This window comes from Ornithorhynchus anatinus, chromosome X1, assembly GCF_004115215.2.
Source record: "Ornithorhynchus anatinus isolate Pmale09 chromosome X1, mOrnAna1.pri.v4, whole genome shotgun sequence".
Lineage (NCBI taxonomy): Eukaryota > Metazoa > Chordata > Mammalia > Monotremata > Ornithorhynchidae > Ornithorhynchus > Ornithorhynchus anatinus.
This window is the reverse complement of record NC_041749.1, coordinates 29,145,958-29,173,455: the sequence shown is the minus strand read 5'-3', so window position 1 is coordinate 29,173,455 and position 27,498 is coordinate 29,145,958. Positions and strand designations below refer to the sequence as shown.

At 42.5% G+C, this 27,498-nt stretch overlaps 2 protein-coding genes across 4 annotated transcripts in view; one reads left to right on the top strand and one right to left on the bottom strand.

The window, feature by feature from the left end:
• CYFIP2 (cytoplasmic FMR1 interacting protein 2) overlaps positions 1–27,498 on the top strand; it is a 95,109-nt gene that overhangs the window by 49,248 nt on the left and 18,363 nt on the right. For both annotated transcript variants that reach the window (XM_029052157.2, XM_029052156.2), the window contains exons 22-26: positions 1,915–2,114; positions 3,625–3,712; positions 17,365–17,508; positions 18,930–19,020; positions 21,133–21,263. In XM_029052157.2, the coding sequence (XP_028907990.1) occupies positions 1,915–2,114; positions 3,625–3,712; positions 17,365–17,508; positions 18,930–19,020; positions 21,133–21,263 (654 nt within the window). The remainder of the gene's footprint in view (positions 1–1,914; positions 2,115–3,624; positions 3,713–17,364; positions 17,509–18,929; positions 19,021–21,132; positions 21,264–27,498) is intronic.
• Positions 4,419–15,318, bottom strand: FNDC9 (fibronectin type III domain containing 9). 2 transcript variants are annotated; one of them, XM_029052163.2, is made up of 3 exons: positions 15,117–15,318; positions 7,718–7,929; positions 4,419–5,841 (listed from the first exon to the last, which is right to left on the bottom strand). In XM_029052163.2, exon 3 carries the CDS (start codon positions 5,832–5,834, stop codon positions 5,175–5,177), a length of 660 nt encoding a protein of 219 aa, XP_028907996.1. In that variant the 5' UTR covers positions 5,835–5,841; positions 7,718–7,929; positions 15,117–15,318; the 3' UTR covers positions 4,419–5,174. The 2 variants fall into 2 exon arrangements, with proteins under 2 accessions (XP_028907996.1, XP_028907994.1); XM_029052161.2 differs by having other exon boundaries at positions 4,419–7,929.

The following is a 27,498-nucleotide window of genomic DNA, read 5'->3' as shown; positions in this document are numbered from 1 at the left end:
TCAGAGATCTGACCAAAACGGGAGTAATCAGAACACTTCTGGAACCCGGAAAATAAAAGTGGAAAAGGTGAAAGTGGAGAATTTTCTGTCCACAGAAAAGCATTGGGAATGATGGGTGAACCTTAGTCCTGAGACTTTGGGACCAAGAAGCTGTGCGAGGGAAGAAGCTGTGCGAGGGATTTATAGTGTTCGCATTTTGCACAGTATGTCTCACACACACTCACACACACACACTCACGTGTTGTCTCTCTCCTCTGCCTGTCAGGTGCCCAATGGGGCATGCAATGCACAGAGTAAGTAGGCAGGCAAAGTTCAGGTCACTGTAAAATGGATGCAAAGGTTTTTTGTATGCAGAATGTATTATGGCCAAAGTGACAAGATACAATTCTCATGCTACGCTGTAGTGCTAGAATTCGACTAGCACTTTCCTAGGTTAGCCAGTGATTTTTCAGGATTTCTGTTGGACCAGTCTGCCTCAAGGAATGCTATAACTGGGCAGAGATTCTCTCTTTATTCCTGTATTGTATTTTTCCATGCACTTAATACAGTGCTCTGCACACAGTAAGCACTCAATAAATACGATTCACTGATTGAATGAATGAATGTTTCTTCAGTTAGAAACTTTCACCACTGACAACATAGCCCTGACAATCAAAATTAAGGCTAGAACCCAAGTCTCCTGAACCCCAGAGCGGGGCTTTTTCCACTGAACCAAAAGAAAGCCTTTTCCCAGAAATAAAATTCAGTGAAAGACATGTTTCTAGCTGCTCCGCCACAGTGCACTTCCATCCCCACCCCAAATCGTTACAGAAAAGTGCAGAACAAGCCCCAGGTTCCACAGGAAAATATGGGGCTGTATTTGTGACCTAAGTTCCCCCTCCCTTCTCTGGAGGAAATACAGTCCTTGCTGAGGAATCAACCGATTGATTTTTGCCAACCAAAGGTAAGTCGACCCACCAAGACTCTCACTCTTTCTGTGGAATGCCAGAATAGTGAGTCCCAGGAAATTCTCCCTTTGCCCGGTAAGGAAAAGCATAGTTCATTTTAGCCTCCATAGTCCAAGAAGACTGTGATCCTCATGTGGAACAGGGACTGTGTCCTACGTGATTATTTTGTATCTACCCCAGTGTTTAGTTCAGTGCATGCCACATAGTAAGTGCTTCATCTGGGCCAGCCCAGCCAGAGTTTGGGCCCTAGTGGAAAGAGCATAGGCCTAGGAGTCAGTGGACCTGGGATCTCATCCCTGCTCTGCCACTTGCCTGCCAGTGACCTTGGATAAGTCACTTCACTTCCCTGTGCCTCAGTGTCTTCAACTGTAAAATGGGGATTCAGTGTCTGATCTCCTTCCCACTTAGACTGTGAGTGCTGTGTGGGACAGGGACTGTGTCCAACCTGATTGACTTGTGCCTACCCCAGTGCTTAGAGCAGTGCTTGACACATAATAAGCTCTTAACAAATACCACAAAAAACCCAAATACCATTAAAAGAAATCTGATTAATTTCAGGACCTCAATCCTTTCCAGTTTTCTCAACGTCGCCTGAGCTCTCAGAATTAGGGCCTATTTTTCAAACTTTAGTTGGCTACCTTATTCCTCACTCTCAATGTGGCCTTTCTCTGGAGGGCCTTTTTCTCTCAGAATGTGCTTCTTTAATCAAAGCTATTTCCCAGTGGATAATTCAGAATTATTCACACAGAAAATTTGAATAATAAAGGCTTGGAAAAAAATATACTTTCATCTGAATTATTCAGATTGCCTGTATAGACAGTTCTGAAATAACCAGATATTAATTAACCAGTTCTGGCATTGGCCAGAAAGACCCAGGATCATAATATGGGGATCGCAACCCTGCTTTCTAAGTGCTCAAGCGTAGGCACGAGTAAGTAACCTGCAGCTCTTCCTTCCTCCGGGACAGGAATTGGAGTGGTTACTGGAGATAAACCGTCTCACCCACCGACTGCTCTGCAAACACATGACCCTGGACAGTTTTGACGCCATGTTCCGAGAGGCCAATCACAATGTCTCCGCACCTTACGGCCGCATCACCCTGCACGTCTTCTGGGAGCTGAACTTTGACTTTCTTCCCAACTACTGTTACAACGGTTCCACTAATCGGTGAGGAAATTTCACTGGAGAACAGATCTGAGGAGAGAGTGAGGCATTTATAATACATGATATAAAAATGTTTTCATGTACATACACAAACACATCCTTGTACATATGTCCCTTTATCCACATGCATAGGTATGAATGCACACACTTGTTATACTGTATTTCAAAATGAGTAACAGTTCCAAAGTTCTGGAGAAATTTGTTAGGGTAGGTGAAGGGTGGTAGGGTTGGCAGAGTGCAGGCTACAGGGTTCTATTTCCCATTTCTCTCACTAGCTTCCCGAGCGTCTTTGTGCAGGTTCCTTCCTGCAAGATGGTGAGCTTCCATTTCTTTCTCTGTGATATGAAAAGTTTTTACTTGCTCTTTGACAATAATGAGTTAATTTTGGAAGTGCACCAAGAACTTTAAAGGGTATGTGCATGCATGCATATGCGCACACCCACCCACCCCTCAACACACACACACTATGAACACTAATTGTCACTGCTGCTGATCTAGTTTTGCTTTTATCCTCCCTGCCAGTGGGGTGCTTTATTTGAGATGAGATGGCAAAAATGAAAACTGCAGAGGCAGTGTATTAACAAGAACAAGATTAGACTGTAAGCCCGTCAAACGGCAGGGACTGTCTCTATCTGTTGCCGACTTGTTCATTCCAAGCGCTTAGTACAGTGCTCTGCACATAGTAAGCGCTCAGTAAATACTATTGAATTGAATGAAAGAACAACTGCCCAATGGGGTGTTAGTCTTTGTGGGAGCCTGGTGTGGGTGGGATTAAGGGCCCAACTTTTGCCTTTTCAGCCATACACTCCCCCATATGTGCAATTCAGTGTCGGTAGCGTCTTTGAGCTCAACAACCTTATCTTGCTGTTTTGTCTGATTTCTGTTGCCTCTGTCTCTAAGTGGATTTGATTTTCGTTCCCAGGTGGCAGCCCCCATATTCTTCAGACAGACAGTCCCACTGGGGTGCTTCCTAATTCTTTTGACAGAGTCCTTTATAAAGAGATACACCCTGTTAGCCCACTAAGTGAGAACTCTCCTGAAAGAAGAAAACTGAAAAGAGCCTATGTATTCATTCATTCATTCATTCATTTGTATTACTGAATGATATCCATTTACTCTCCATCTTACGTCAGGGCTGAGTAGATTACACTCCATACAAATTATAATTCTCTGGGCTGAGGATTTTAGTGGTCATCCTCAATCATCACAGGAATCGTCAGTCGGTGGTATTTATTGGTCATTTACTGTGTGCAGAGCACCGTACTAAGTGCTTGGGAGAGTACAGTACAACAAAGTTGGTAGACATGTTCCCTGTCATTCATTCATTGATTCACTCATATTTATTGAGCACTTACTGTGTGCAAAGCACTGTACTAAGCACTTGGGAGAAGAGAGTACAATACAACAGACACTTTCCCTGCCCAGAGACAGTCTAGAGGGAGTCATCCCAGGTTTTGTCAGGTGCATGTCTCTGATTATAGCTAACTCTGACCTCTTTCCTCTCTTCCTCTAGATTTGTCCGAACAGCCATTCCCTTCACCCAGGAACCTCAGAGGGACAAGCCTGCTAATGTCCAGCCATACTACCTCTACGGATCCAAGGTCAGTGGTCACTGTGGGCTAGGCAGGACTCGGGAGCAGAGTTGGGGAGAACCAGGACAGCAGATCACATAGATGAGCAGTGCTGCCTCATCTGGGAGCTGGGAAATGAGAGATTCAGGGGACCAGGCTTAGAAGAGGTTTATTGAAATCAAAACGTGAATCAATAATCGGACACAAATGAGGTCACCTTTATTAAGGTGGAAATCGTGAGCAGAGAATAGCAGTGTGAGCCCCTCAAGGGACAGAGTCCGTGTCTAATTCCCACTTGTCTACTCTTTCCCTATGCTTAGTACAGTGCTTTTCCTAGTCCTACTATTCCTACTACTAGTACTTGGACATGCTGTACTCGGACCATTGATGATCTCAGTGAGGGCTTTTCCACGTACCTTTGTTCTCTTATCTTGGTGTCCCATCTCTGCTTCTTTCTCACAGTGCCAGTGCCGATTCTGCACCTTTATGCCCATTGATAGCATCCTTTCTTTTTATGGTATTTGTTGAACACTTACTAGGTACCAGGCACTGTACTAAACTCTGGGGTAGATACAAGCTAATCAGGTTGGACACAGTCCATGTTCCACATGGGGCTCACAGTCTTAATCCCCATCTGGCAGATGAGGCAACTAAAGCACAGAGAAGTGAAATGATTTGCCCAGGGTCACACAGCAGACAAATGGTGGAGCAGGGATTAGAACCCAGTTCCTTCTGACTTCCAGGCTCATGCTCTATCCACTAGGCCAACCTGCTTCTCATCCTGAGGAAAATACTCAGGATTTACTCCCTGAAAATACTCAGGAAAATACTCCCAGCTCTAGGATAACATGCCGTGGGCCTGGCTTTTAACTTGGAGTCTAGAAATGATTCCCCATTTACTTCCTGTCTCCTCACAACTAAGTTCTCAATCGCTAGGTCTGGGTGCAAATCAAGGAATGGACTCTTTGACCATAAGCTTGTTCCATTCAGGGTATTCTCCAAACAATCCCAGAAGGCAGTTCACTGGGGCGCAGTTTCTTGCTAGCAGATGTTTCTGAGCATGGGTTAAAAAGTACCAAGAAAAGGGCCAAGGAAAGACATGAAGGACTTGTCTCCAATTTTCAAGGACATTTTTTGCCCTAGTTTTCAAAATCTGCTACCTTTAAGCCAAACCCTTCTGTGCCAGATAGCCTGAGAAGAGACATAAGCATTAGAAACCTTTACTCCGGCATGAACAAGTTGTCAATCCTTAAGAATGTGATTTGGAAAAGTGTGTGTTTGGAATTGAGATGATTGGAGCATTTTGTACTGATCATGGGCTAGAGGGGATCATGGGTAATAGATATAGACAGATGGTTTCTATCAGCAGACCTAGTCGTGTGCAACCCCCAACCTGCCTCCCTTTTCCAAAGTGGAGAACTGGAAGAGGTGCTAAGAGAATTGAAGTTTTGACCTTAATCCTAACCCCAAAACAGCTCCTGTCTTCCACCATTTAAAATCCACATTGTGGCAAGGTGGTGGCTCTGTTGTCACCATCTTCTGGGGTGAAGAAGCCAGAGAGAGAGCCTCGGGGGCTTCCATGGGTGGCACGAGAATTCTTGATGAGGACTGCTGTCATCGAGAGCTCCTGACGGGCCTCCTCTCTCAGTCCAAGAACCAGGGCATCCTCGGACCACCTCGTCAGCTCGTCAGCTTCCTCTTGTGGGCCAGTGCCATGAGACCGATGTGACTGGAGGCACCTTCCGCAACAGAACTGGAAGCAAAAGAAGGTCAGGAGAGCCAAGAAAGAGGCAATTAAGAGAGCACCCACCACCCAGATGGAGATGCTGGGGTCTTCCTGGGAGCCACCCAAGGCAAAGGGGGCCCGGTCCAGGGTGCGGAACATGGTACAGTGGTTACTGGAGGGGTAGGAGCTTTTGCAGGTAACACAGATGAGATAAACAGTGGAGGGAGCCAATCTGTGGAGGACAAAGCTGCTGAGGGTGCTAGGAACCCTCTCTTTATGGTGTAAGGTGTGGCGCAGGTAGCTGGAGAAGATACTGTTCCAGTTGGGCCGGTACATGATGTGGTAATAGTTTTCTGGGCAGGGCTCCACGGAGGACCAGGATATGGTGGCTTGGGTGTAGGAAATATTCCCCACTTCAATGTTCATTGTGTCTCTAAAATTGGAAACGAAAAGTTTCAATTCTCCCATTCAGTTGAATACATCACAAGAAAAGAATACAGGGAACTGTCTGCTTTGCCCAGGGGGAAATCTTTCTTTAGATTCATTATTGGGGGATGGATAAGAGGGGACCCTGATTAATTTGTATTTGAAGAAAGGTCTCAATGAAGGTCTCAGCGAAGCCAATCACTACAGAGAGAAATAGGAAATTGTATCTCTTGGATACAATCCCGACGGTGGCAAGGGTCTCCTGGGTATTGTTTCAGGAAAACGAATATGAGATGGATGGCAAAAACTAAGGAAATGATCTTTTGTCAGATTTGATTTTTATTTCTATGCTATTATCTTGCACAGTGAATTTTGAACAGTTGATAAGCGAACATTAATTAAGGGGAAGAAATTAGCAGAGCTGCAGAAAGCTTTAGGCATATTTTCTGTGCCTCCCTAACTCCTATTAAAATTCATTGGGAAATGATTTCACATTTGATTTCTTTGCTACGCCCAGTCATTCTATTCTAATGTAACCCACTCTCTAATATGAGAGAGGACTTTAACTCCCGCTTCACGGCTTCTTCGGGATCCAGATTCTCTCAAGAGTAGGACGAGGCAATGAGATATTTACAGCATTTCAACTTGCAGAGCCACAAAACTGTTTTTAGCCAGTGAGGAGCCCTCAGGAAGGTAGCAGAGTAACTCCTTATTATGTTCCCCCACTGACAGGTGTTGGGGAACTGATCAGAAAGAAATGGTTGCCACACTGAGTGAAGTGGATGGGAGGCAAACCTGTGTTTCTTCTGTTACGTGAAGTAGTGGGAATTATTGAACTCTCCTCTTCCTTCTCACCTAACTTCCAAGAAGAAGGTAGCTTTTAGGGAGCTTCTGGGGGAAGCAGTACTCTTCTCTGTCCTTGGATAAATCTCATCACACTTTCTGTCTCTCCCTGTCAAATGTCTTAAACCTGTGTGACTTCCTTTTCTAAAAGTTGCTTCACTAAGAAATCATGAGCCAGCATATGCACACACACGCCCTAATATCATCCTCTTTTCTCTTTTGTACATGCAGAGAAAGCAATTTCATTTTGTTGGGGTGGAATAAAAATCAGACAGTTAAATGTTAACAAAAATTAACTGATCAGAAGGGTTCTGTCCCCTAGTTTCCCTGCCTCTTGTGGACTTAGTGGAAAATTATTTCAGTCATGCATCTATCATTTTTCCACTTCAAACAGCATTCAGCTCACACCCTTGAGGCAGCTGGAAAAACAGGCAATAGCAGCCATCCTGAACAAGGGGACTATTTGTGAACTTAGTTCCCTGATTTTTCAGTGACAACCAGTGTGAGGGCACTTCCCGGTTTGATCTCTCTGGAATTCATTTGGATTGTCTGTTCTTTTTCTCTGTTCTCTCTTCTTCCTGCATTTCTACCTGTTGGCCATTCTAGAGGAAACCAAATCAGATCCCAGGATTTGTAGATGGACTCAGGACTGGTGACTTCCCCTTTAGGAAGCTCTCCCACAAATCTCCCTTGGAGAATAATTTTGTTCTTGAAATGAGCTTGCTATTCTAGTCTGCTGTGGGCATGGGAGTTGGCTCAGTTTCACTAGGAAGATTGAGTTTCGTCATGAAGAAACTTTCATCAGCTTTCTCCAGGTTATTGACAATAATCCCTAATCTGTGGGCAAAGAGCTTTAAATACATCCTTGTTTCATTCTCTTAACTTGCCTTTCTCTTTTATTTTTTTCTTCACATTTTCTTTTTCTCCTTCTATTTTTTTTAAAGCCAGTTTCCATTGTTAGTGCCCTGATTTCTCTGTTGTTAAAAACACCACCACACACTCTCTAGGCGGACTTGAAAAGAAGAGGCCATTTCTCTTACCTGGTGCTTGAGAACTATTCAGTTACTTCTCAGACCCTCAGAGGCAGAGTGGACATAAAGCAGAATTAATGATGCCTTCCCTCCTCTTCCCAGCCAGTGTCCTCCTTGATGTCTCTCTCGCTGCTGACCGAGTACGCCCATTGCCTCTCCAAAGGCTTACACTGTACATTTGTTCAGAGTCAGCATCATTCACCATAGCAACCAATAGGAATCTGTAGTCAAGCATCATTCAAGGAGCCAGTCAGTGGTCTACCGAAAGCTTTCGGCTGAGCGGGAGAGCATTTGTCCCCAAAGCCAAAAGAATAGATTGAAATTTGCTAAAAGAGAGAAAAGAGCTGCTGAAAAGTGAACCCCATGTTTGCTCTCATTTTATTGTGTTTTTAGTCTCCTTTCTTAGTCTCCCCACTTTATTCCTCCCAGACCCCTATAGCGGATATCTAAATTTCTGGGATCCCTTTTTCCATTTCTGTGTTTCCATTACCAACCCATTAGTCTTCAACTCCTACTTCTTCCCCATCGGAATATCCCTTCCTGTCCTGTTTCCCTTTCCCTAACATCATCATTATTATTATGATGATGATGGTATTTATTAAGAACTTACTATATGTCAAGTGCTGGGGTAGATACAAGTTAATTAGGACACAGTCCCTGTCCCACCTGGGGCACACATCATCATTTTGTGAGTTTCAGCTCTCTAGCCCGTGTTACCGTGAATCCTATTTGAGGATCCCTGACTAATTAGTAATATAGATGAGTCAACCCAGAACTGGATGCGGAACTGGATGTGTATTTAATCACCCATAGTCACAAATTTGAAATTCTCCACCCGGGTTCTGGCTCTGTGAAGGCCTCAGAAATACTGTAATGGTGATGTCCATGGCACATTTGGACATCTGGATGGGCACATCAGAATCACTGACAATTACAATGCCCTGTCCAAATAATTACTGGGATTCTGGGCCTCAACCCCAGTCAAAAAAGTATCAGTGCCAAGATCTGTATTTTTTTATGGTGTTTGTTAAGCACTCGTTATGTGTCAAGCACTGTTCTAAGTGCCGGGGTCGATGTTAGTGTTTCAGGCCGAATATAGTCCCTATTCCACTTGGGACTCACAGCTAAGTAGTATTATTGTATTTGTATCATTGATCTATATTTGTAGTCATTGCCCACAGGTTGCAAAGTACTGTACAAAGTGGTTGGGGAATGTACAAAAATGAAAAGGGTGATCTCTACCTTCAAGTTGCTTACAATCCATAGAGGAAAAAGAAAGTGTAAATTGACAACTAAAGCGTAGTTAAAAGTGAGAAGAATATTAAAAAATGGATCCAACTGAATAGACAAGAACAAATTAGTGCATAAGTACTGAGATGACTGATGGGAAGTCTGACTAGGAAAGTGGGATTCGATAGGGAATGCCTCATAGTGGAGGTAGACTTTTAGGAGGGCTATGAAGGAAGGGGTGGATGTAGAAAGGATGAAGTGGCAGGACATTTCAAGAAAAGGGAAGTTGTGAGCAAAGACTTGAAGGCATGAGAGTCAAGAAAGGGAGAAATTTAACTTGGTCAAATGGCATAAGTTGGGGTGAAGTAGAAGAAGAGGGCAGATTGGAAAAGGGTGCCAGTTGGTGCAAAGTCTTATAGCCAATGGTTAGGTGTTAGAGGTTTTAGGTGTTAGCTGTGGACAATATTGTTGTCTCACCTGTTCCAAGACCACTAAACTGCATTATGAATTAAAGACTGGTTTTAATTTCATTCGAGAAGGAAGCTGACAGTTTTTACATAACATGGGCAGCAAATATTTCAAGGTGTCAAGTTTGTCAAGAATTAATCTTTAAACCCATCTTCTTAAAAACAGCCCCCCCATATATTGCCCTTCCCAAAGATAGAGTATTACAGGTAGTACAAAAAGTCTTGTTCATTGGGGAAAGATCTGAAGTGAAGGGGAAACATGAATAGAAGACCTAGGAGAACAAAGAGACCCAGGAGCACAGAATGAAATAGCCTGTTCCTGTCTGCCCTAAAAGCAAGAATTGTCTTTGAATTGAACCTCATCTAATTTAAAACCTGAGCAGTAGTTTTGATCCTATGTCTGAATTTTTTATGAACTAAAAATATCTTAGCTATCATCTGGAAACATGAATTCATAAACAGATATGCTCAGTTTATGGGTTATTCTTCCCAGACAGTTTGCTATGTCACATTGTACATCGTATTGTAACTCCGTGCCATGGAGTTATAAATGAAAGTTCTCAGAAAATCAACTTTTCTACTTTTGGGCTGTAATGCCTCTTCCCTTCTAATCAACTGTCAGTGATCATTCAATTCATTCAATTGTATTTATTGAGTACTTCCTGTGTGGAAAGCAATGTACTAAGTAATTAAGACCAGAGAACCGTGGTATTTGTGATGTTTGTTAAGTGCTTACTCTGTGCCAAGCACTGTACTAAACTCTTGGGTAGATACAAAATAATCAGGTTGGCACAGTCTGATAGAGGGGAAAACAGGTATTAATACCGATTTTACAGATGAGGAAACTGAAACAGCGAGATGATGTGACTTGCCCAAGGCAGAAGTGGTAGAGTGGGGATTAGAACCCAGGAACTCTCACTCCTCTCACTCTGTGCAACTGAAGCAGAGAACTGAACTGACTTGCCCAAGGTCACACAGCAGACAACTGCCGGAGCCGGAATTAGAACCCAGATCTTCCTGACTCCCAGGCCAGTGCTCTTTCCACTAGACCATGCTAAGGTCCAGAATTGGACCCTAGTTCATGCTCACTTAGGAAGCAGCGTGGTCTAGTGGATAGAGCATGGGCCTAGGAGTCAGGAAGGTCTGGATTCTGCCACTTGTCTGCTGTGTGACCTTGGGCAAGTCAAATCATTTCTCTGTGCTTCATTTGCCTTATCTGTAAAGTGGGAATTAAGAATCCGAGCCCTATATGGGACATGGACTGTACCCTATCTGATTACCTTGTATCTACCCGAGTGCTTAGGACAGTGCCTGGCACATAGTAAGTGCATAACAAGTACCAATAAAAAACAAAGAAATTAAGAGAAAGAAGCAGCATAAAGTTCTTCTCTTCAGTGTCTTGCTTCTGAGATTGGGGAATCTGGATTTGCATGGTATGTTTCACTGCATTGCAGTCTCTCCCTGCCTTTGATTAGCTTTCTTGTGTTCAGGGGTGGAAAGGGACAGGTTTGATTTTGGTTTTTCTCCTCAGAGTACAGTGCAATCTAGGTCAAACAATAATAACAACAAAAGCCAATTAATACACTATCAATAGAGAGCCAGCAACAGAGTTGGTAGACGTGTCCCGGCCCACAATGAGCTCCTAGTCAAAATGGCAGGACAGGAGTTTGAACTATGGAGCTTGTCTCTAGAGTATAAGCTTGTTGTGAGCAAGGAATGTACCTATTGTTATATTGTACTCTCCCAAGTGCTTAGTACAGTGCTTTGCACACAGTAAGCACTCAATAAATACAATTGAAATACAAATGATTGAGCACATAGTCTAGACCCAATCACCCAAAGCTTACTGCACTCAGTCCCCAGCCACAAATCATAGAGCCCTGACCTAGGAACATTTTGGGCCCTCCAGTCTTCTTAAAACCTCTTGTTTTATTAATTTATCTGCACAAGATGCCACTTTTGAGTGATTCAGGAGGTTGGAATTCAAGAGCTCTATTTTGAGAAAACCCATTTGGCTATTGTATTCAAATACATTCAGACAGCAGTGGAGAAAAATAAGGGGAATTTGGAAGTGCCTTTACCCCCTGGGAGGGGTGGGTGTAATCACTACTTTGAAGTCTCCTATCTCATACAAGTAACTAGAGATACAGATTACTTTTAAATTTGTTTACAGCCAGAAATGGCTGCCAAAGGTTGTTCTTTTTCTCTTTGTTATTTTTCTGGCCAGTTAGCAGTCAGCAGAAGTGCAAGCTTTTTGAAGCCAACCAATAGAGAAAAGGGTTCAAATTCTTTTGTCAAAAAGTATAACATAATGCCTGCCGGAATAGACAGATCATTTCCTGGATAGACAGATCATTTCCTTGGTTCACTGGGTACTTGGATTTCTTATGTTCTGCACATTAATGTCCACTCTGCCTCTGCTCCAGAGTCTCAAAGTTGGAGGTATTGTATTGTCAATCAGTGGTATTGAGTGCTTACTATGTGCAGGACACTGTACTGAAACACTTGGGAAAGTACAATGCAAAAGAGTTGGTAAACATCTTCCCCACCCAAAACGAGCTATAGTGCTTTAAATTTATCTGACCAATTCATTTCAATTGCTGCTTTTGGGGACGTGACTAAAGTACATTTGAAAAGTCTCTTTAAAAAGCAGTGAGCTAAAGACTTGGATTAGTAAACTCCTTGTGGGCCAGGAACATGTCAACCAACTGTGCAGTAGTTTATTCTCCCAAGCACTTAGTACAGTGCTCTGCAACAGTGAGTCCTCAATAAACATCACCAATAGATTGATTATTAATACATCTTTCAGGTGACCCACTCTGTGTTACAAATGTATCCAATTGGTTCACAAGCAGTAATATTTATTATTAAATCTTTGTCATCATCATGATCAGTATTTATTGTGCTTAACTGTATACAGAATACTACATTAGGTGCTTAGGGGCATCAATCAGTCAGCTGTACTTATTGAACATTTACTGTGAGCAGAGCACTGACCTAAGTGTTTGGGAAAGTACCCACAACAGATTGGTTAGACGCGATCCCTGCCCATAGGAGTTAGAAGTTAAAGGCATGATTCCTGTCTTTAAGGAGCATACAGTATAAAGAAGGTAGATAAATTGGTGACTTTCCACTAGCAATCATGTTATGATTTTAATGATAGCATCATGTTTTTCTTTACCACATCAGAAAATGCCCTGCCCCCTACCTTCCCATCTTTATACCTCTGGGTATGTAGGGGTGAGCCTCCAGCTGAGTCAACAGGTTAGACCGAGTGCCCTCGTGGGAAGCCTATGTGTGTTGGCATGAATTGTGTTTCTCCGTGCATGTGTTTGGTGTGGGTGTCGCTTGAGGGGCAGTGGGTGGCTTGCTGATTTTGAAGGGGTTGTGCTGTTTCAAGATGATTTCTCCTAAAATTCATTTATCTTTAAATCATGGTCTCCAGAACTTGCTGAAACCACAGATCTGCATTCAGTACAAATTGTAAACGTTGTATTTTAAACCTGTCTTTTTCAAAGGCTCTCCAGCCTTGGGCGTGTGTGTGTGTGTTTGAGGGTCTTTGGTTTTGGGATTGTGCTTCATAAAGAATCATGGTGTTTCTTCTGAGTGCCCTGTTTTCCAGGGTAAGGATACTGAATGTGGTGAGAGGGGAATGAGTGAGGAGAAGGACACTACCCAAATGCTTGAGGAATGACGGAGGAGAAGGGCACAACACAAATGCTCAAGAAGAACAGTAATCTTGGCAGACTTGTGCAAGTGTGCATTCTTATTTTTCCTTCCTCCAGTTTTTTTATGGGATTTGTTAAAGGCTTACTATGTGTCAAGCACTATTTATTCATTCATTCATTCATTCATTCACTCAATGGTATTTATCAAGTGCTTAGGATAGTACAGTACAACACCCTCTAAGCCTGGGGTAGATACAAGTTTATCTTGGGGTTCACGGTCTAAATTGAAGGGAGGAGGATTTAATCCCCATTTTACGGGTGAAAAAACTGAGGTCCAGAAAAGTTGAGTGATTTGCCCAAGATCACACAGCAGGCAAATGTCAGAGCCAGGAATAAGAACCCGGGTCCTCTGACTCCCAGGTCCACGCTCTCTTAACTAGGCTATGTGATTCACAGTCATAGGGGAAGGAAGATGAGGTATTTAATATCCATTTTACAACTAAAGACAGTAGGGCACAGATAATTTAAATGGCTTGCTCACTGTCACAGGACAGACCAGTAGTGAAGCTGGGAGTAGAACCCAGATCCCTTGACTCTCAGCCCTGTGTTCTTTCCACTAGGTCCAGCTGCTTCTCTGCCATGTTGTAGGTTCCCTCTACCCTGCAGTGGTAGCATTGGTGGATTTCACCCCGTTTTTCCCAGATGCCCTGACAAAGTCAGCTCCAAATGTTGCATCAGAGCCTCCTTGGAAGAGCAGGGAGAAAAGCAGTCCTTTCCCATCCTTCCCCTTAGTGGCCTCTGCCCCAGGAAGCCTAGGATTAACCCTGTGGTGGCAGCCATGATGTAGCCTCCTTCCTCAGCACTGGTGGAACAGCAGCCTTTAGAGTCGTGAGTCATGCCAAGATTAAGGTCCATCTCGTGGGCCGAGGTAGTAGCCATCCCAGTGGCCTTCTCTTAATGGTCCAGCAGTTCACAATCTAGAGAGACTAATAATAATGAGAATAATAATAATAATAATAAAAGTATGCCTAGTTTTACACTGGATGGGAGAGGCACAGATTTCCTGGCAGTAAAGCTGGAGCGGAGGAAAGGACTTCATCTTTTATTTCAGGCTGTCAGTATGTTGAAGTACTCCCCATTACCTTGATTGTGCCTAGAGCTATATCCAGAAGTGTTTAGTAAATCAGAAACAGGCTTTATCAGGAAACACCAGTCTTAGGGATTTTTATGTGTGTGTGTGTATATTAATACACATATTAAACCATTTTCCTCTTTCCCGAAAAAAAGCAGAGTACAGCCTCTGATTTCCACCATCTGATCCCTTATGTTTTTCAATTCCTGCATTTTGGGGCCATGCTTTTGTTATGTTCTCATACACTTAATTATGAAGAATAGACAGGCCACCTAAAGGACTGTGCTGAAGTTTCAGGATGTCACTTACTAATGACACAAGCAGATATTTACATACATTTATCTTGAATGTAAGTAAATATAATGAGCAATTATCATACTTTTCCATGTCTAATATGAAACTTCTTACACAACACCCGCATCAAAAGTCTTCTCTGATTACATATTACACTCTCCGCATTCTTTAAATATATTAGAATTCATCACTGTCAAATTGTATTGAATGGCCCTTGCCATTTTATTGGGTGCCATGCAGAGTAATTTAAACAGATCCAACTTTGCAGATGTTTTCTTGGGACTGTGTACAATCGATACCCTGCAATAAAATTCAGGATCTCAACTACGTATATGTTAGAAGCATAAAATTCTGATAACTGTGGGTGAAAATATGAAAAAAAGGAAGCCAGACTGAAATTGTCACCTATTTATAAAGATTAAGGAACCAAACTTATACAATACTTCCATTCTCAGGACTCCAGCAGGAAATCCCAGTGAGAAACAAAAAGTGAAATTACCACATAGACAAATTGATTGCAGATTTGGAAGTGAAATTCCAATTGATTTCTATAAGCAGAAATGTGTTTGATGATAAGGAAGGAACTGTTTCCACCTAATCATTGTAAGAGTACTCACCTTGATTGACATAGTTGATCTTGGTATGCTCCAGTGGTGTTCAAGCAGCAGGGCCTCCTAAATGCTCTGTATTCCCACCATAAAACAACTATAACCAAATCTGATCCAGAAATAAATGTCACTCAAGTGCACACACCTTCTGATGCGAGGTATGAGATGAAAGGGGAGCAGAGGCAATGTTCTCTTTTTGCTCTCTGAAACAAGAACCAGAGTACATTTTTTTTTTCCTTCTGTAGTTCACTTTGCCTGGAGTATTTTTGGTATTGTTATTTTCAAGGACTAAATAAACACTTTATATGAACTATGCACGCAAGACACCATAAAAAATGTATTTTGAACATAAGCTGTTACAAATCTGAAAGAGTCTCTTTTCCAACCAAATCTGAAAAACATGGACCCAAAAAATATGGTGTAGATTTGAATTCACAAGTATATTTGTTTCAGTTTATAAATTATTTGGGGGAAGAAATCACTTCGTCCTCCACTTACTGGTCACATTTGTTATTCCTGTTCATTTGTTGCCCTTAGTCAATAACACAGTTACTAAACAAGGGAAATGATTTTCCACTCATCAAAAACTTTTGCTGACTCATCTTAGGTAGGAAGCTACAAGAAATAGAGATGTATTTCAGATATTTTGCTTTAAAGGTGAATTTGTGAGTCCTCTAAATCACTGCTGATAGGTATCTCCTGGTTAAAAGTAAATCAGTAAATTTAAAGCTCCGTGCCATATCAGTCATCATCAACAATTATCAACAATGAGTTCACTTGGTCCTGCAAGCAGAGTTGTGAGTTGATTAAAAACTATGTAGTTCAGAGGGGATACTAAAACTGCTAGGACTGTAATTAAAAAATCTATTATATTTATTGAGCACCATCTCTCTGCAGATGGTGATTCTCCTTGAGAGAATACAAAAGCAATCAATCAGTTGTATTTATTGAGCACTTACTGTGTGCAGCACTGGACTAAGTGCTTGGGAGAGGACAGTATAACGATATAACAGACGCATTCCCTGCCCACCATGAGCTTACAGTCTAGAGGTAGAAGATAGGACCTCTTTCCACAAGGAGATTACTCTGTAATCATTTTGAGCCATCTATCTTTGTTAATGGGTGACTCCATCATCATTAACAGCAATAATAAAAGTAATGATTGTGATATTGTCTGTACATGCAAAATGCCTAGATAATTGAAAAAATAAAATAATTTGGCTTGAATGATCAGGATGTTTCAAGTAGTTGGATTTTTTAGCCTGAAATATCCTTGTACTTTGGGACTTGAGTTGGACAAATTTGCATGTGTGGATGCAGTTTAAGTGGACCAACTTAGATCAATCAGCCAGTGGTGTTTATTGAGCTCCTACTGAGTGCAAAGACTGTTCTGAGCCTGGGGGCTTGCAGCAGAAACAAGAAATCTGTTCTCTGCCATCAAGGATATTTCATCACTGCCAGACAGGGACCTTGTTTTAAGAGTTACTAGTGGTGACCCCTGGGTCTTGAAGCTCCTTTATTAAGCATCTAAAGAGTTCAGGAACATCAGGATCGTCTCACAGTGCCGCATATTATTTCTTAAGCATAGGAAGTTTTTCAGCATGATGGTCCCCAGCACATCACCCCTAAAGAACTATTCCTTATATGTGAATGTCATGATGAGCAGCAGCAGTAGCCAAAAGAAGCTGCCCTGGAAAAATCAATGTTGATGGGATTGGCATGATCAATAATTATGGTATTTGTTAAGTGCTTACTATGTGTCAAGCACTGTTCTAAGCGCTGGGTTAGATTCAAGTTTATCAGGTTGGGCACAGTCCCTGTCCCCCATGGGGCTCACAGTCTTAGAGGGAGGGAGAACAGCAATATAATCCATACTTTTTTTACAGGTGAGGAAACAGATACAGAGAAGTTATGACTTACCCAAGGTCACACAGCAAGCAGTTGGCAGAGCTGGGGTTAGAACCCAAGTCCTCTGACACCCAGGCCTGGCCTCTTTCCACTAGGCCATGCTGTTTCTCTACTACAATATACTATATCTGTTTTGTGGGGGAAGAAGAGAGCAAGAAGAACAGAGGGAAATATTTCTCAACGTTTAAACCATGGTGAGACTGCCAGTTAAAGTCTCCAGAGAATCACTTCACCTCAGCAGTGCTCATTTTGCCACAGATAGAAAATGTCAGTGTCACATTTGGCTGTGCCATAAACTCAGTAACTCAATAACGTCTGTGCCTTCACTTTATATATCTTTCTCTTTCAGCCTCTGAACATTGCATACAGTCACATCTACAGTTCCTACCGAAACTTCGTGGGACCACCGCATTTCAAGACCATCTGCAGGCTCTTGGGCTACCAGGGAATTGCAGTGGTGATGGAGGAACTTCTGAAAATTGTCAAAAGCCTGGTAAGCACAGAACAGAGCTAGAGTTTGGCCATTTCCAGTGGGACAACTCGGGTTCCGCTATCAAGACATCATCTCGCCTAGGCTTAGGGGAGCCTCATGTAGACAGCAGAGAGGGGCAAAAGTACAGTACGTTTGACTTGGGAGTGGGCAGTGGATATAGAAATGAAGAATGAGAGGGTTCAATCTTTACATTCCAGGTCAACTCAGCAAGTGTAGAGAGTCCCTTGGGGCACACAGACTAATGGAATTTGATCAATCACTGGTATTTATTGAGCTGCTACTGTGTACCAAGCACTCTACTAAGCACTTGGTAGAGTACAATAGAGTAGGAAGACTTGATCCTTTCCTTCAAGGAGCTTAGACTTTAGCAGGAGAGTCATAAACAACATGATATACTAGTAGAAGAAGAAAAAGGAAAAATGGTTATCTAAGTACATGCTGAAATAATATGGTGGGCAAGTCAATATCAATTAAAGTGCTGTGGGTAGATGTGAGTGCATATGTGTGTAATCAGTCCAAGAGTGCTGGGGAGATAGTTGGGAAATAGACCTGGGTTAGACCTTCCCATTTAAGAGTGGGACCGATTTGAAACATTTTCTTAAAATTCTGAGTGTGTGTTTTGCCCCTTTTATGTCTTAAAGAGGTCCTTTCTCTGTATCTTGAGAGTATCTCAGGTGCTCTATAGTTTGAGACTCCTTGACAAACAGAAGGGAATCAGTATAAGCACTTGTCGTGAGATGTCAAATTCCTTCTGTTCCTAGAACGATTGTATTGAGCAGAGGGGCAGTGGTGACGTGACAAGTGAGTCCCATGGCGTGTCTGGGATGAGAGCATTCACTTCCCTTGCTTCTTTTTGGGGGTGGGAGAGGGTATGTGCTCTTAAGACCATCACATCAATGCTCTCCCACACCACAGCACCAAGCCTGCTGGTGCCCTGATAAGCTACTGTCCCAGTTGCGGTACTCAGGAAGGGGAAAGTAATAGGGCTGGGCCATGGGCCAAAAAGCCTTGGCAAGCCCTGTTTATAGAGCTTTTTCCTACTGGCCCTACTTCCCGGGACAATCAGGAACTTTGGGTGAGGGATGGGGGACCCCGCTTTAGCATCACAAAGGCCAGGTCTCATCACCCTCAGGCCCAAGTCAAGGGCACACATCCTAGCCGGTCTTCCCTCACCACACAAAGGTACCCTATAAGGGAAGAAATGACCACAGAGCAGGCTCCTGTCTGATTTCAGCCAGTTTGAGCTCTAATCCTGCATTGGTGGCTCAGATTTTAATGAGATGCTGTGATTGTTTCAGTTTTAATGAAATGCTGTGATTGTTTCAGCTAGTGGGATATTTTGGTGAATGGAATGTTCAGTTAGCTATATCTATTTGGGAGGAAACGTTCCCTGACTTGTCTTTCTTCTTTCCCTCTGCCAGCTACAAGGGACCATTCTCCAGTATGTTAAGACACTGATAGAGGTGATGCCGAAGATTTGCCGTTTGCCCCGCCATGAGTACGGCTCCCCAGGTTAGTATGGGCATGGCAACTCTGTAAGAAGCGAGGAGTTTCTTAGCCATTTTCACGATCAATCTTTCTGGAATAATACAAATGCCCGGTGTCCCACAGACAGTAGTGAGGATTGCCCAGGTAGATGAGAAGAATATCTGAAGAGGCCTGAATTACTTTTCCCACCACAGGGCCTGTCCAGGGAACCCAGATGCCAGCTCTCCAGCCTGACTGACAAACTTTTCTACTCACCCACCTAAAAGTCCTTCCTGTTACCTTGCTGACAGTCCCACCTACTCTGGAAAGCTGAGAAAATTGAAATCATTAGTGAGCACCTATTTTCTGCAACTTAATCTGAGAGTGGGTGACCCTTCTGGATCATCTTAAGCAAGTTCACTACCAAAATAAGCTCACCCAGGGACCCATAAATGATTTTCAATTGCTCCATATTAATGACATGATGCATCAACTCATGGCCCCTTTGAGTTGAGGTTAAAGTTTTGTTTTTTGTTTTTTTCTTTTCATGGTATCTGTTAAGCTATGTGTCAAGCAGTGTTCTAATCAGGCCAAACACAGTCCCTGTGCCACCTGGGGCTCACAGTCTAAGCAGGAGGGAGAATAGGTATTGAATCCCCATTTTACAGTTGAGGAAACTAAGGCACAGAGAAGTTAAGTGACTTGCCCAAAGTCACACAGCAGACTTGTGGCAGACATGAGATTAGAACCCAATTCCTCTGACTCCCAGGCCCAGGCTCTTCACAGTAGGCTATGTTCAGAAGGAATGTTTTAGAGCAATGGTAAATTTCAGCTTTGGGTTGTCAGGATATAAAGAGTTTGGTATACAGTCTTCGCTCTGCAGCAGAAACTTCAAAAGCTAGCTTTATGAAGCAGTGTGTAAAGAGCTTGGGCCTGGGAGTTAGAGGATTATTCCCAAATCTGCCTCTCCATCCCTGACCATTTTCCTGCTTTCAGAACATCTCTACTTGGATGACCCTACAGACTTATTAAGTCCAAAACAGAACTCATCTTCCCACCCAAATCCTTTCCTCTCCCCCTGTATTTTCCATCTCTGTAGTCAAAATCACGATCTTGTCTCACATTCTTGGCATTATTTTTGACTCATCTCTCGCATTCAACCCACATAGCCAATATGTCGTCAAATCTTGTTGGTTGTGTCCTCAAAACATTGCTAAAATCTGCGCTTTCCTCTCCATCCAAACAACTACCCTGCTGAACCAAGAACTTATCATATCCTACCTTGACTACTCCATCAGCCTCCTTGCTGACCTCCCTGCCTCCTTATCTCTTCCCACTCTGCTGCCTGGATCATTTTTCTAAAAAAAAGTTCAGTCCATATCTCCCTACTCCTCAAGAACCTCCAGTAGTTGTCTATCAAACATAAACTCCTTTCCATCGGCCTTAAAGCACTCAGTCAACTCACTTGTTTCCCTCTACAACCCAGCCCGCACATTTCCCTTCTCTAATCCCAAATTACTCCTTGTACCTCCATCTCATCTATCTTGCTGCCGATCCCTTATCCATGTCCTCTCTCTGACCTGGAACTCCCTCCCCCTTCATATATGCCAGACCACCATTCTCCCCACCTGCAAAACCTTATTAAAAGCACATCATCACCAGGAGGCCTTCCCCAATTAAGCCCTCATTTCCCTTAATCCCACTCCTTTCTGGGGTGCCTATGCACTTGGATCTGTTCCCCTTAAGCACTTGATATTCACCACAGCCCCACAGTACTTATATACATATCCATAATTTATTGTAAGATCTCTCTCCCTGTGGACTGTAAACTCCTTGTGGACAGGAATAAGTCTCTACCAACTCTTTGTGTGCACAGTAAGTACTCAGTAAATGTCATCGATTGATTTTTGACATGACTCTGGCAAATGCCACACTTACCCTTTGCATGGTTTAGGTAAGGAGTCTACCTCTGTCCTACTCAAAGGAGAAACTTGTTGATGCCTGGGATGAAGTATGTTTGTTTCTTTTGTCTAGTTTCTTCACTGCCAAGCAATTTTATTGCCTTTGACCATCCAATTGGCCCATTTCACAAGCTTTAGGACAGCTGTACAAAACAACTTTTACTTTCCTAATGGTCTCTTTCCTCCACCTCCCTAGGGATCTTGGAGTTTTTCCACCACCAGCTGAAGGACATCATCGAATATGCAGAACTGAAAACTGATGTGTTCCAGAGTCTTAGGGAAGTGGGAAACGCCATTTTGTTCTGCCTTCTTATAGAACAAGCTCTGGTAAGGCTCACATTCTAACATTGCCAGGAATAACGTTCATTCTGCTTCTAGACCCTCTATCTGTCTTTTTAATCTAACAACTGAGCTTATATTAGGGTATTCTTTTCAGAAACAGAGCCTTCATTAGATTGAGCTTGGAGCCACAGAGCTGTATGACACCAAATGATGACTAGAAATGACCATCTGGCATTCAGAGCAATCTAAGGGAAATGTGGAATTAGGAATTCCTGCCAGGATCCTGTCACAAAGGTCTCAGTAATCATGGACTAATCAGACTCTCAAACAGAATAATGACCAAAGTCAAGATTTACTCACTATTACAAATCATAAAGAACCCCAACAGAAAATACAAAACTACAATTTACAGAATGATATGTAAAGCCCCTGAGATTTAAAGCTGCAAATGCAAAACTTGAATGCCTGATTACCAAAAGCCACTCACCATATGCCTGGTCACTTGGATCCCCTAAGGTTTTTTCGGGGGAAAATGAATGTAAGAAATTTCAAGCTCAAATAATCCTCAGTTAGCTCATAGTAGTTTCCTTTTTATCCCAGGTTTAGTTTAAGCAGAGAGAAATACCTCTCTGTGGAATTCTTCTTCTAGCCAAATTTCTGGGGAACACCCGGCAGAAAGAGTCTAAAAAATCACACCAGACTAATAGAGACTTTTTCTTCCGACATTCCCTTTGAGGAAATTTGTAGCCCACCTAGAAGGGTGTGGAAGACTTTCACTATTAACAGTGAAGCCAAACTCCTCCCAGAATGCACCAGTAGGTTCTAGGAAGTGTAGGAAAATCAACCTCCTTTTATCTGGGTTTTATGTTCATCTGGTCTTTTCCTCCCCTGTAATTATCTGGCCTACCTTTTAGCTAGGACTGTTTGAAAGTGTTTTAAAGTGCACTATGTTGCGGTCTAACACAGGGTAAGACTACCCTACATCCAGTGGACAGAGCGGGTGAACGTTTGCATGGTGATAGAAGGCAAAAGTTTGAGGTGGTTGAAAGGACAGGATGCATATGTGATAGAAAAATGCATTCCCCAAATGGTGGTGAGCTTAGTGAGGAGTGGCAAGATGCTGCAATGAGGGACTGCCTTCTGGCCTCAATCCTTTGTTTCTGGTTTGGTTTATAAGTTTCAAGGAAAAGAATGATTGAATGAATATCTGGACATTTGAGGTGGGTTATTTAGGGGATTTTTCCATATCCTCAAAGGGTGCAGACTTCTGCCCTAACGGTTGTTTCAAAAAGAACTTCACTCTATACTGTCATCTTCTAGAGCTAAGGAAAGATAACACCCTTCACTTTCCCTACTTTCCCCTTTTTCTCTTGCTCTTCCTTCTATTTCATATCCCAGTTATTGTTTTGCTCCTGCTAGAGCATCAGTAACCACAAGTGAAGGCAGAGGGAGAAGAAGGTGTCAGAGCAGGAATCTTGCCATGCCTCGATTTTGTTGGGGGAAGCTGTGGGGTCCTGTATTGTGACTTGATTTCTGTGATTTCTAAACTTGCCTTAGGTAATCTGTGACTTTTTCCCCATTATTTTATTGTATCCCCAGTGTCTCTGGCCTTCTTTCTGTACATCTAGTTTTGTGAGTATTTTTCTCTACTCACCAAACTTTGAGGAAATAGAAATGGATAAACTCACTGAAATGTTCCCAACTTTCACACTATTTATGAGGCCATTATGACTACCAAGTAACAAGGCATACTGTGACCAGAGAGAACTAATTTCAAGGAAACCTTGTCTGTGGGGGTGGAGGTTTGGCCAGAATAATGAACACCCACCTGACAAATTACTTTAAAAACAACAACAGCCCACTTAAGCCATGCTGCTTTCTGCTTGGGCCACTAGATGGGATCATTTAAGAGGGATCTACCCTGGTTTTATGCAATGAGGATAATTAGCACACTATGGACCCTTGTTCTTTTCAGCTTTTTAGTGGTGAAAAGTAGCTCAGTGGAACACTTTAACTCTGGAAAGCAATAATCTAATCTCTGGGAGTGTAGTATTGCTTCCCAGGTCAACCCATCTGAGTCTGGTGCCAAGTGATAAAGAGCTGTGGGAACCCAATAGTTTGCCATGATCCTCCTTATAGTACAGCCATTAGCATATCCAAGAGGTCATTTAGTACATTCTGCTCCTGACAGGTCATTTCCCAGATCGTTCAAGAAAGACAGTCATCCTTTCAAACCTTCTCAAAACTCTTCCAGAGTTAATTACAAGGAAGAAGGTTTTCTCATGTTAAACCCATCACTCTCCTTTCATTTATGTCCATTTTCTCATTTTTTTTCCTTACCTAGCTAGCCAGATCATCATTCTTATAACAGCTGCCATTGTAATCCCTTATCCGTGTCTTTTTGTGGCTAAACAACTTTTCATCTTAGGGTGAAAGGACAACTTTCCTAATCCTTTAATATGATAAAAGTTTAAAACAATCCTGTCTCTCCACATTCCTTTTAAGTTGAGGGACCAAACCTGAAAAAAATTATCAGTTTTTTATTGATTTTCTGCTCTATGCTGAACACTATATACTTGCTGAACACTAGATACTTGGAAGAGTTGAAGTACAATCCCTACCCTCAAGGAGTTTAGAATCCACTGGGGGGATGCCTTAAACAGAGAGGTGAGGATTACCCATGGAATGCCTATTGGAGTTGTTGTTTAAAGGTGGTTGAGCAGCTGCATTTGGGACAAATTAAAGCATAAGGAAATTGAAGGGGATTGTAAAGAAGGAACTGTAGAATTCAAATTGAGGAGAAAAGTCACACATAAGTGACCAGAAGAAGATTTGGGGTTTAGGCTGTGGCTCACATCAGAGCCTGAGTGTAGGTGAAGACTCTGATGAAAATACAATTTGGGGTCCACATCCCCAAGATTTGGAATGAATGAGTTCTGGGACTATTATCTCACTTGTATCAGAAAAATATTGGAAAGCAATAGGAATAGACAAGTGTACTACCAGCTAGCAGTTTTTAGCAATTCTTCCTTTCCTTTGAAGGCCTGCACATTGTAGTTCCTGTGAATATTCAGATATCACAGGTACACGCTCCTCTGTCAGACAAATTGATTTCGGGGACTCGATGCAACCGAGAGCTCATCGTTCTCTAGCCAGCCATCTCTTCCTGGCACTTTCAGCTAAGAGGCCTCTGAGAGAAAATTCCCTTATTGACAGACAAGCCTGCTGCCGTCACTTCCCCCTTCTCCTCCTCACTGTGGCTGCTGCTACTGGAAGGGTTGTGAGGAGATGGGGGACTATGACGTGAGAAGGGTGGTTTGACGCACACGATTTAGGAGAAGCAGTTCTGCCTGCTCCTTTCATCCTTTGCCGGAATCTCTTGGGCTCAATTTGGGGTTGAGGGTTGGAGTGAAGAGGAAGGAACAATTCAGGCCTTCTACAAGCCTTAAATTATTGGTTTAAGACTTTATTTTTCTGTACTTCAGTCTCTGCAACTGACAAGTACTCCTCCAAGCCTCTTCTCTAGTAGGGCAGAGTTGTTTGACACTCCTACAGGTCATCTCCTTGCCACTGTCTTTCAGTTGTGTTTTTTTCTTCCCTGTAATGGTCACTTGAGACGGCTAATTGTCTTCGTTATTAGCACCTCTGAATGGCCTGAGGTTGCCATGGTGAACTGAGCCAGGGAAGGCCACTCAGGGCCCCAAAAAACGTGAAAGGAGCCTGGGTGCTGTGAGAGCTTCATGGTGGGAAGAGGGCACTAGAGTATCTTACCACCTTTTCCTGGCGTTTTAAGGACTTTCCTTTAGAGAGCATCAGTTGTGTGTCCAAAGGGCACATTTTCTCCCAGGATAAAAGTGAGTATTGATCACTGCTTAGATTAAAGGGAAGTGGTTTCACTTAAGATTGACCTCCCTGGAGTATGGTGGCCGAATATCACTTCTGAGAGGTCAGAAAACTCACACCCAAAGCCAGTCTTTCAAATAGGGTTTCTAACGCCCCTTATTTCACCCTCTGTCCAATTTTCCCAGAAAGAGCTGTCCTGTATTTGAGTGACTTCCTCCATGAGATCCCACAGTTCACTGGGCAGCCATTGTGTAGACAGTCACAAAACTGAAATCTGGACATCCGATATTAAAGAACCTTACATTTCAGAATCAGTGATAAAGAATTTCCTGGTTCCCCTCCAACCAAATGTTGAAACAGTTGGAGAGAAGCTACTTTGGAAGATGGTCCTTAGGCTTCAGAAACTAGCTGATTTGGGAATGAAAACAGAATCACAAAATAAGAGAGCCATAAAGAACCTGGAGAAGATACTTGTTCCAACTCCCAGCTGGAGAGAGCAGGAGGGCAGGGAACTAAACCATCTACAAAAGAGGGCTGTCTCTTTTGTTTTTAAAGATACCCAGAGATAGAGACTTCACCACTCCAGTGGAAGTCTTTTGCAGTGTGTGTGTTCTTTCCGATAGTCGAGAAGCCCTTCCTATGACTTCCAAACATATTTATGTCTTGATTTTTTCAGGAAACCCTAGGCGTGGCAGCCTGAGATTAGAGAATGCCTAAGAAAGTGGTCATTTTGGACAGGGGGAATATTAAGGAAGTGTTTTGAAATTTCAGAAAAATGGCAGGCTTTCTTGACTACTTTTCCTGAATGAATTCATTACTAGTTATACCAACATAGACCAGAAGATGGCATTTTCTTATTTGAGGGGGTTCCTTGTAATATATGGCCTGGAAACATACATTTTTATTGAACATTATCATTATAACATGACAAATAGCTGTTTGCCCACTAAAGAGTAGCAGTGTATGTCAGAAAGGTAGTTAAAATGCTGAGGTAATATGTGTTACAATTGTATACTTCCTAAAGTGAGTGATGCCCTAGCTTGACTACTGCACCAGCTTCCTTCACCGATTTCTCTGCCTCCAGTTTCTCCATTCTCCAGTCCATACTTCACTCTGCTGCTAGGATCATCTTTCTAAACCATCATTCTGTATGCAACTCCCCACTCATCAAAATCTCTAGTAGTTGGCTATTCCTTTCCATCAGTTAGAAACTCCTGGTCATTGGTTTTAAGGCACTCAGCTCCATCCGTCTCCTTATTTATTCCCTTCTCTTACCAGCTTGCACACTTTCTTCCTCTCAAGTTAACCTGCTCACTGTGTCCTGCTCTCATCCCTCCTTCGCTGACTCGCTTCCTCCTTGGAACTACCTGCCCTCTCTTCACATCCAACAGGCTACTATTCTACCCATCTTCAAAGGCTTTCTGAAATCTTGCCTCCTCCAGGAGGCCTTCCCTGATTTGTCTCAACCCCCAACCCTGTAGTCCTCTCAGCAACTGTTACTTCAGCATTTCCTTGTCTCCTAATCACTTGGCACTCACAAACCTATCCACTCTGCAACATTTCTATATTTTATAACATCATGTCTTCCCTGCTAGAATATAAAACTAATTGAGGGTAGAGATCATGCTTACTAATTCTAATCTGCTCTCCCAAGCACTTAGTACAGTTCTCTGCACACAGTAGGCACTCAATAAATACTTCAGATTTTTTGAGTCCAGAAGAGTTGAGAAAAAAGAATGGTTGGATCATTTTTTAAAAATATTCCATGACTGCCTTATTCATACATAGAGATGTGAATCTTCAGAGAAGTATTCTTGCCTAATGAAAAGAGGTTGGACTAAGTATTAGCAAAGCTGGGATAAAGTCCTGTGTGATTTAGAGGTCATTTAAACTCTTGGAGCCTCAGTTTCCCTGTGTAAATCCTTGCCCTGATCTCAGAGATATTGTTGAGACTAAATAAGAATGGATGTAAAGAGCTTAATGTTTCTTTAAAGTAATATGATATAGGGAATTTGTTATTTTAATTATTATGAACAGAATTAGGTAATGCAAGAAAGTGAGCATTGTTTTAAGATGCAGAAAACATTGATGTCCATTCGATCTGTGGAACACCTGCTGTGAATTAAATTTGATTGACTGGGAGGAAAATCCATTTTAGGGTAATGAAGCCCACAGAATGAATAAAATGTCCTTCAGTGGAAGAACTCAAAATTATGTTCCTTGGGTGAAAGTGTGTTTACCATCTAGTTACAAAACCTGATTAATCATCATGTAATGCCTTTTTTAAGTATATACCGGGCAAGCAGTGTGCCTTAGTGGAAAGAGCCCGGGTTTAAGAGTCAGAGGACTGGGTTCTAATGCCGGCTCCACCATTTGTCTGCTGTTTGACCTTGGGCAAGCCACTTAACTTCTCTGTGCCCCAGTTACCTCATCTGTA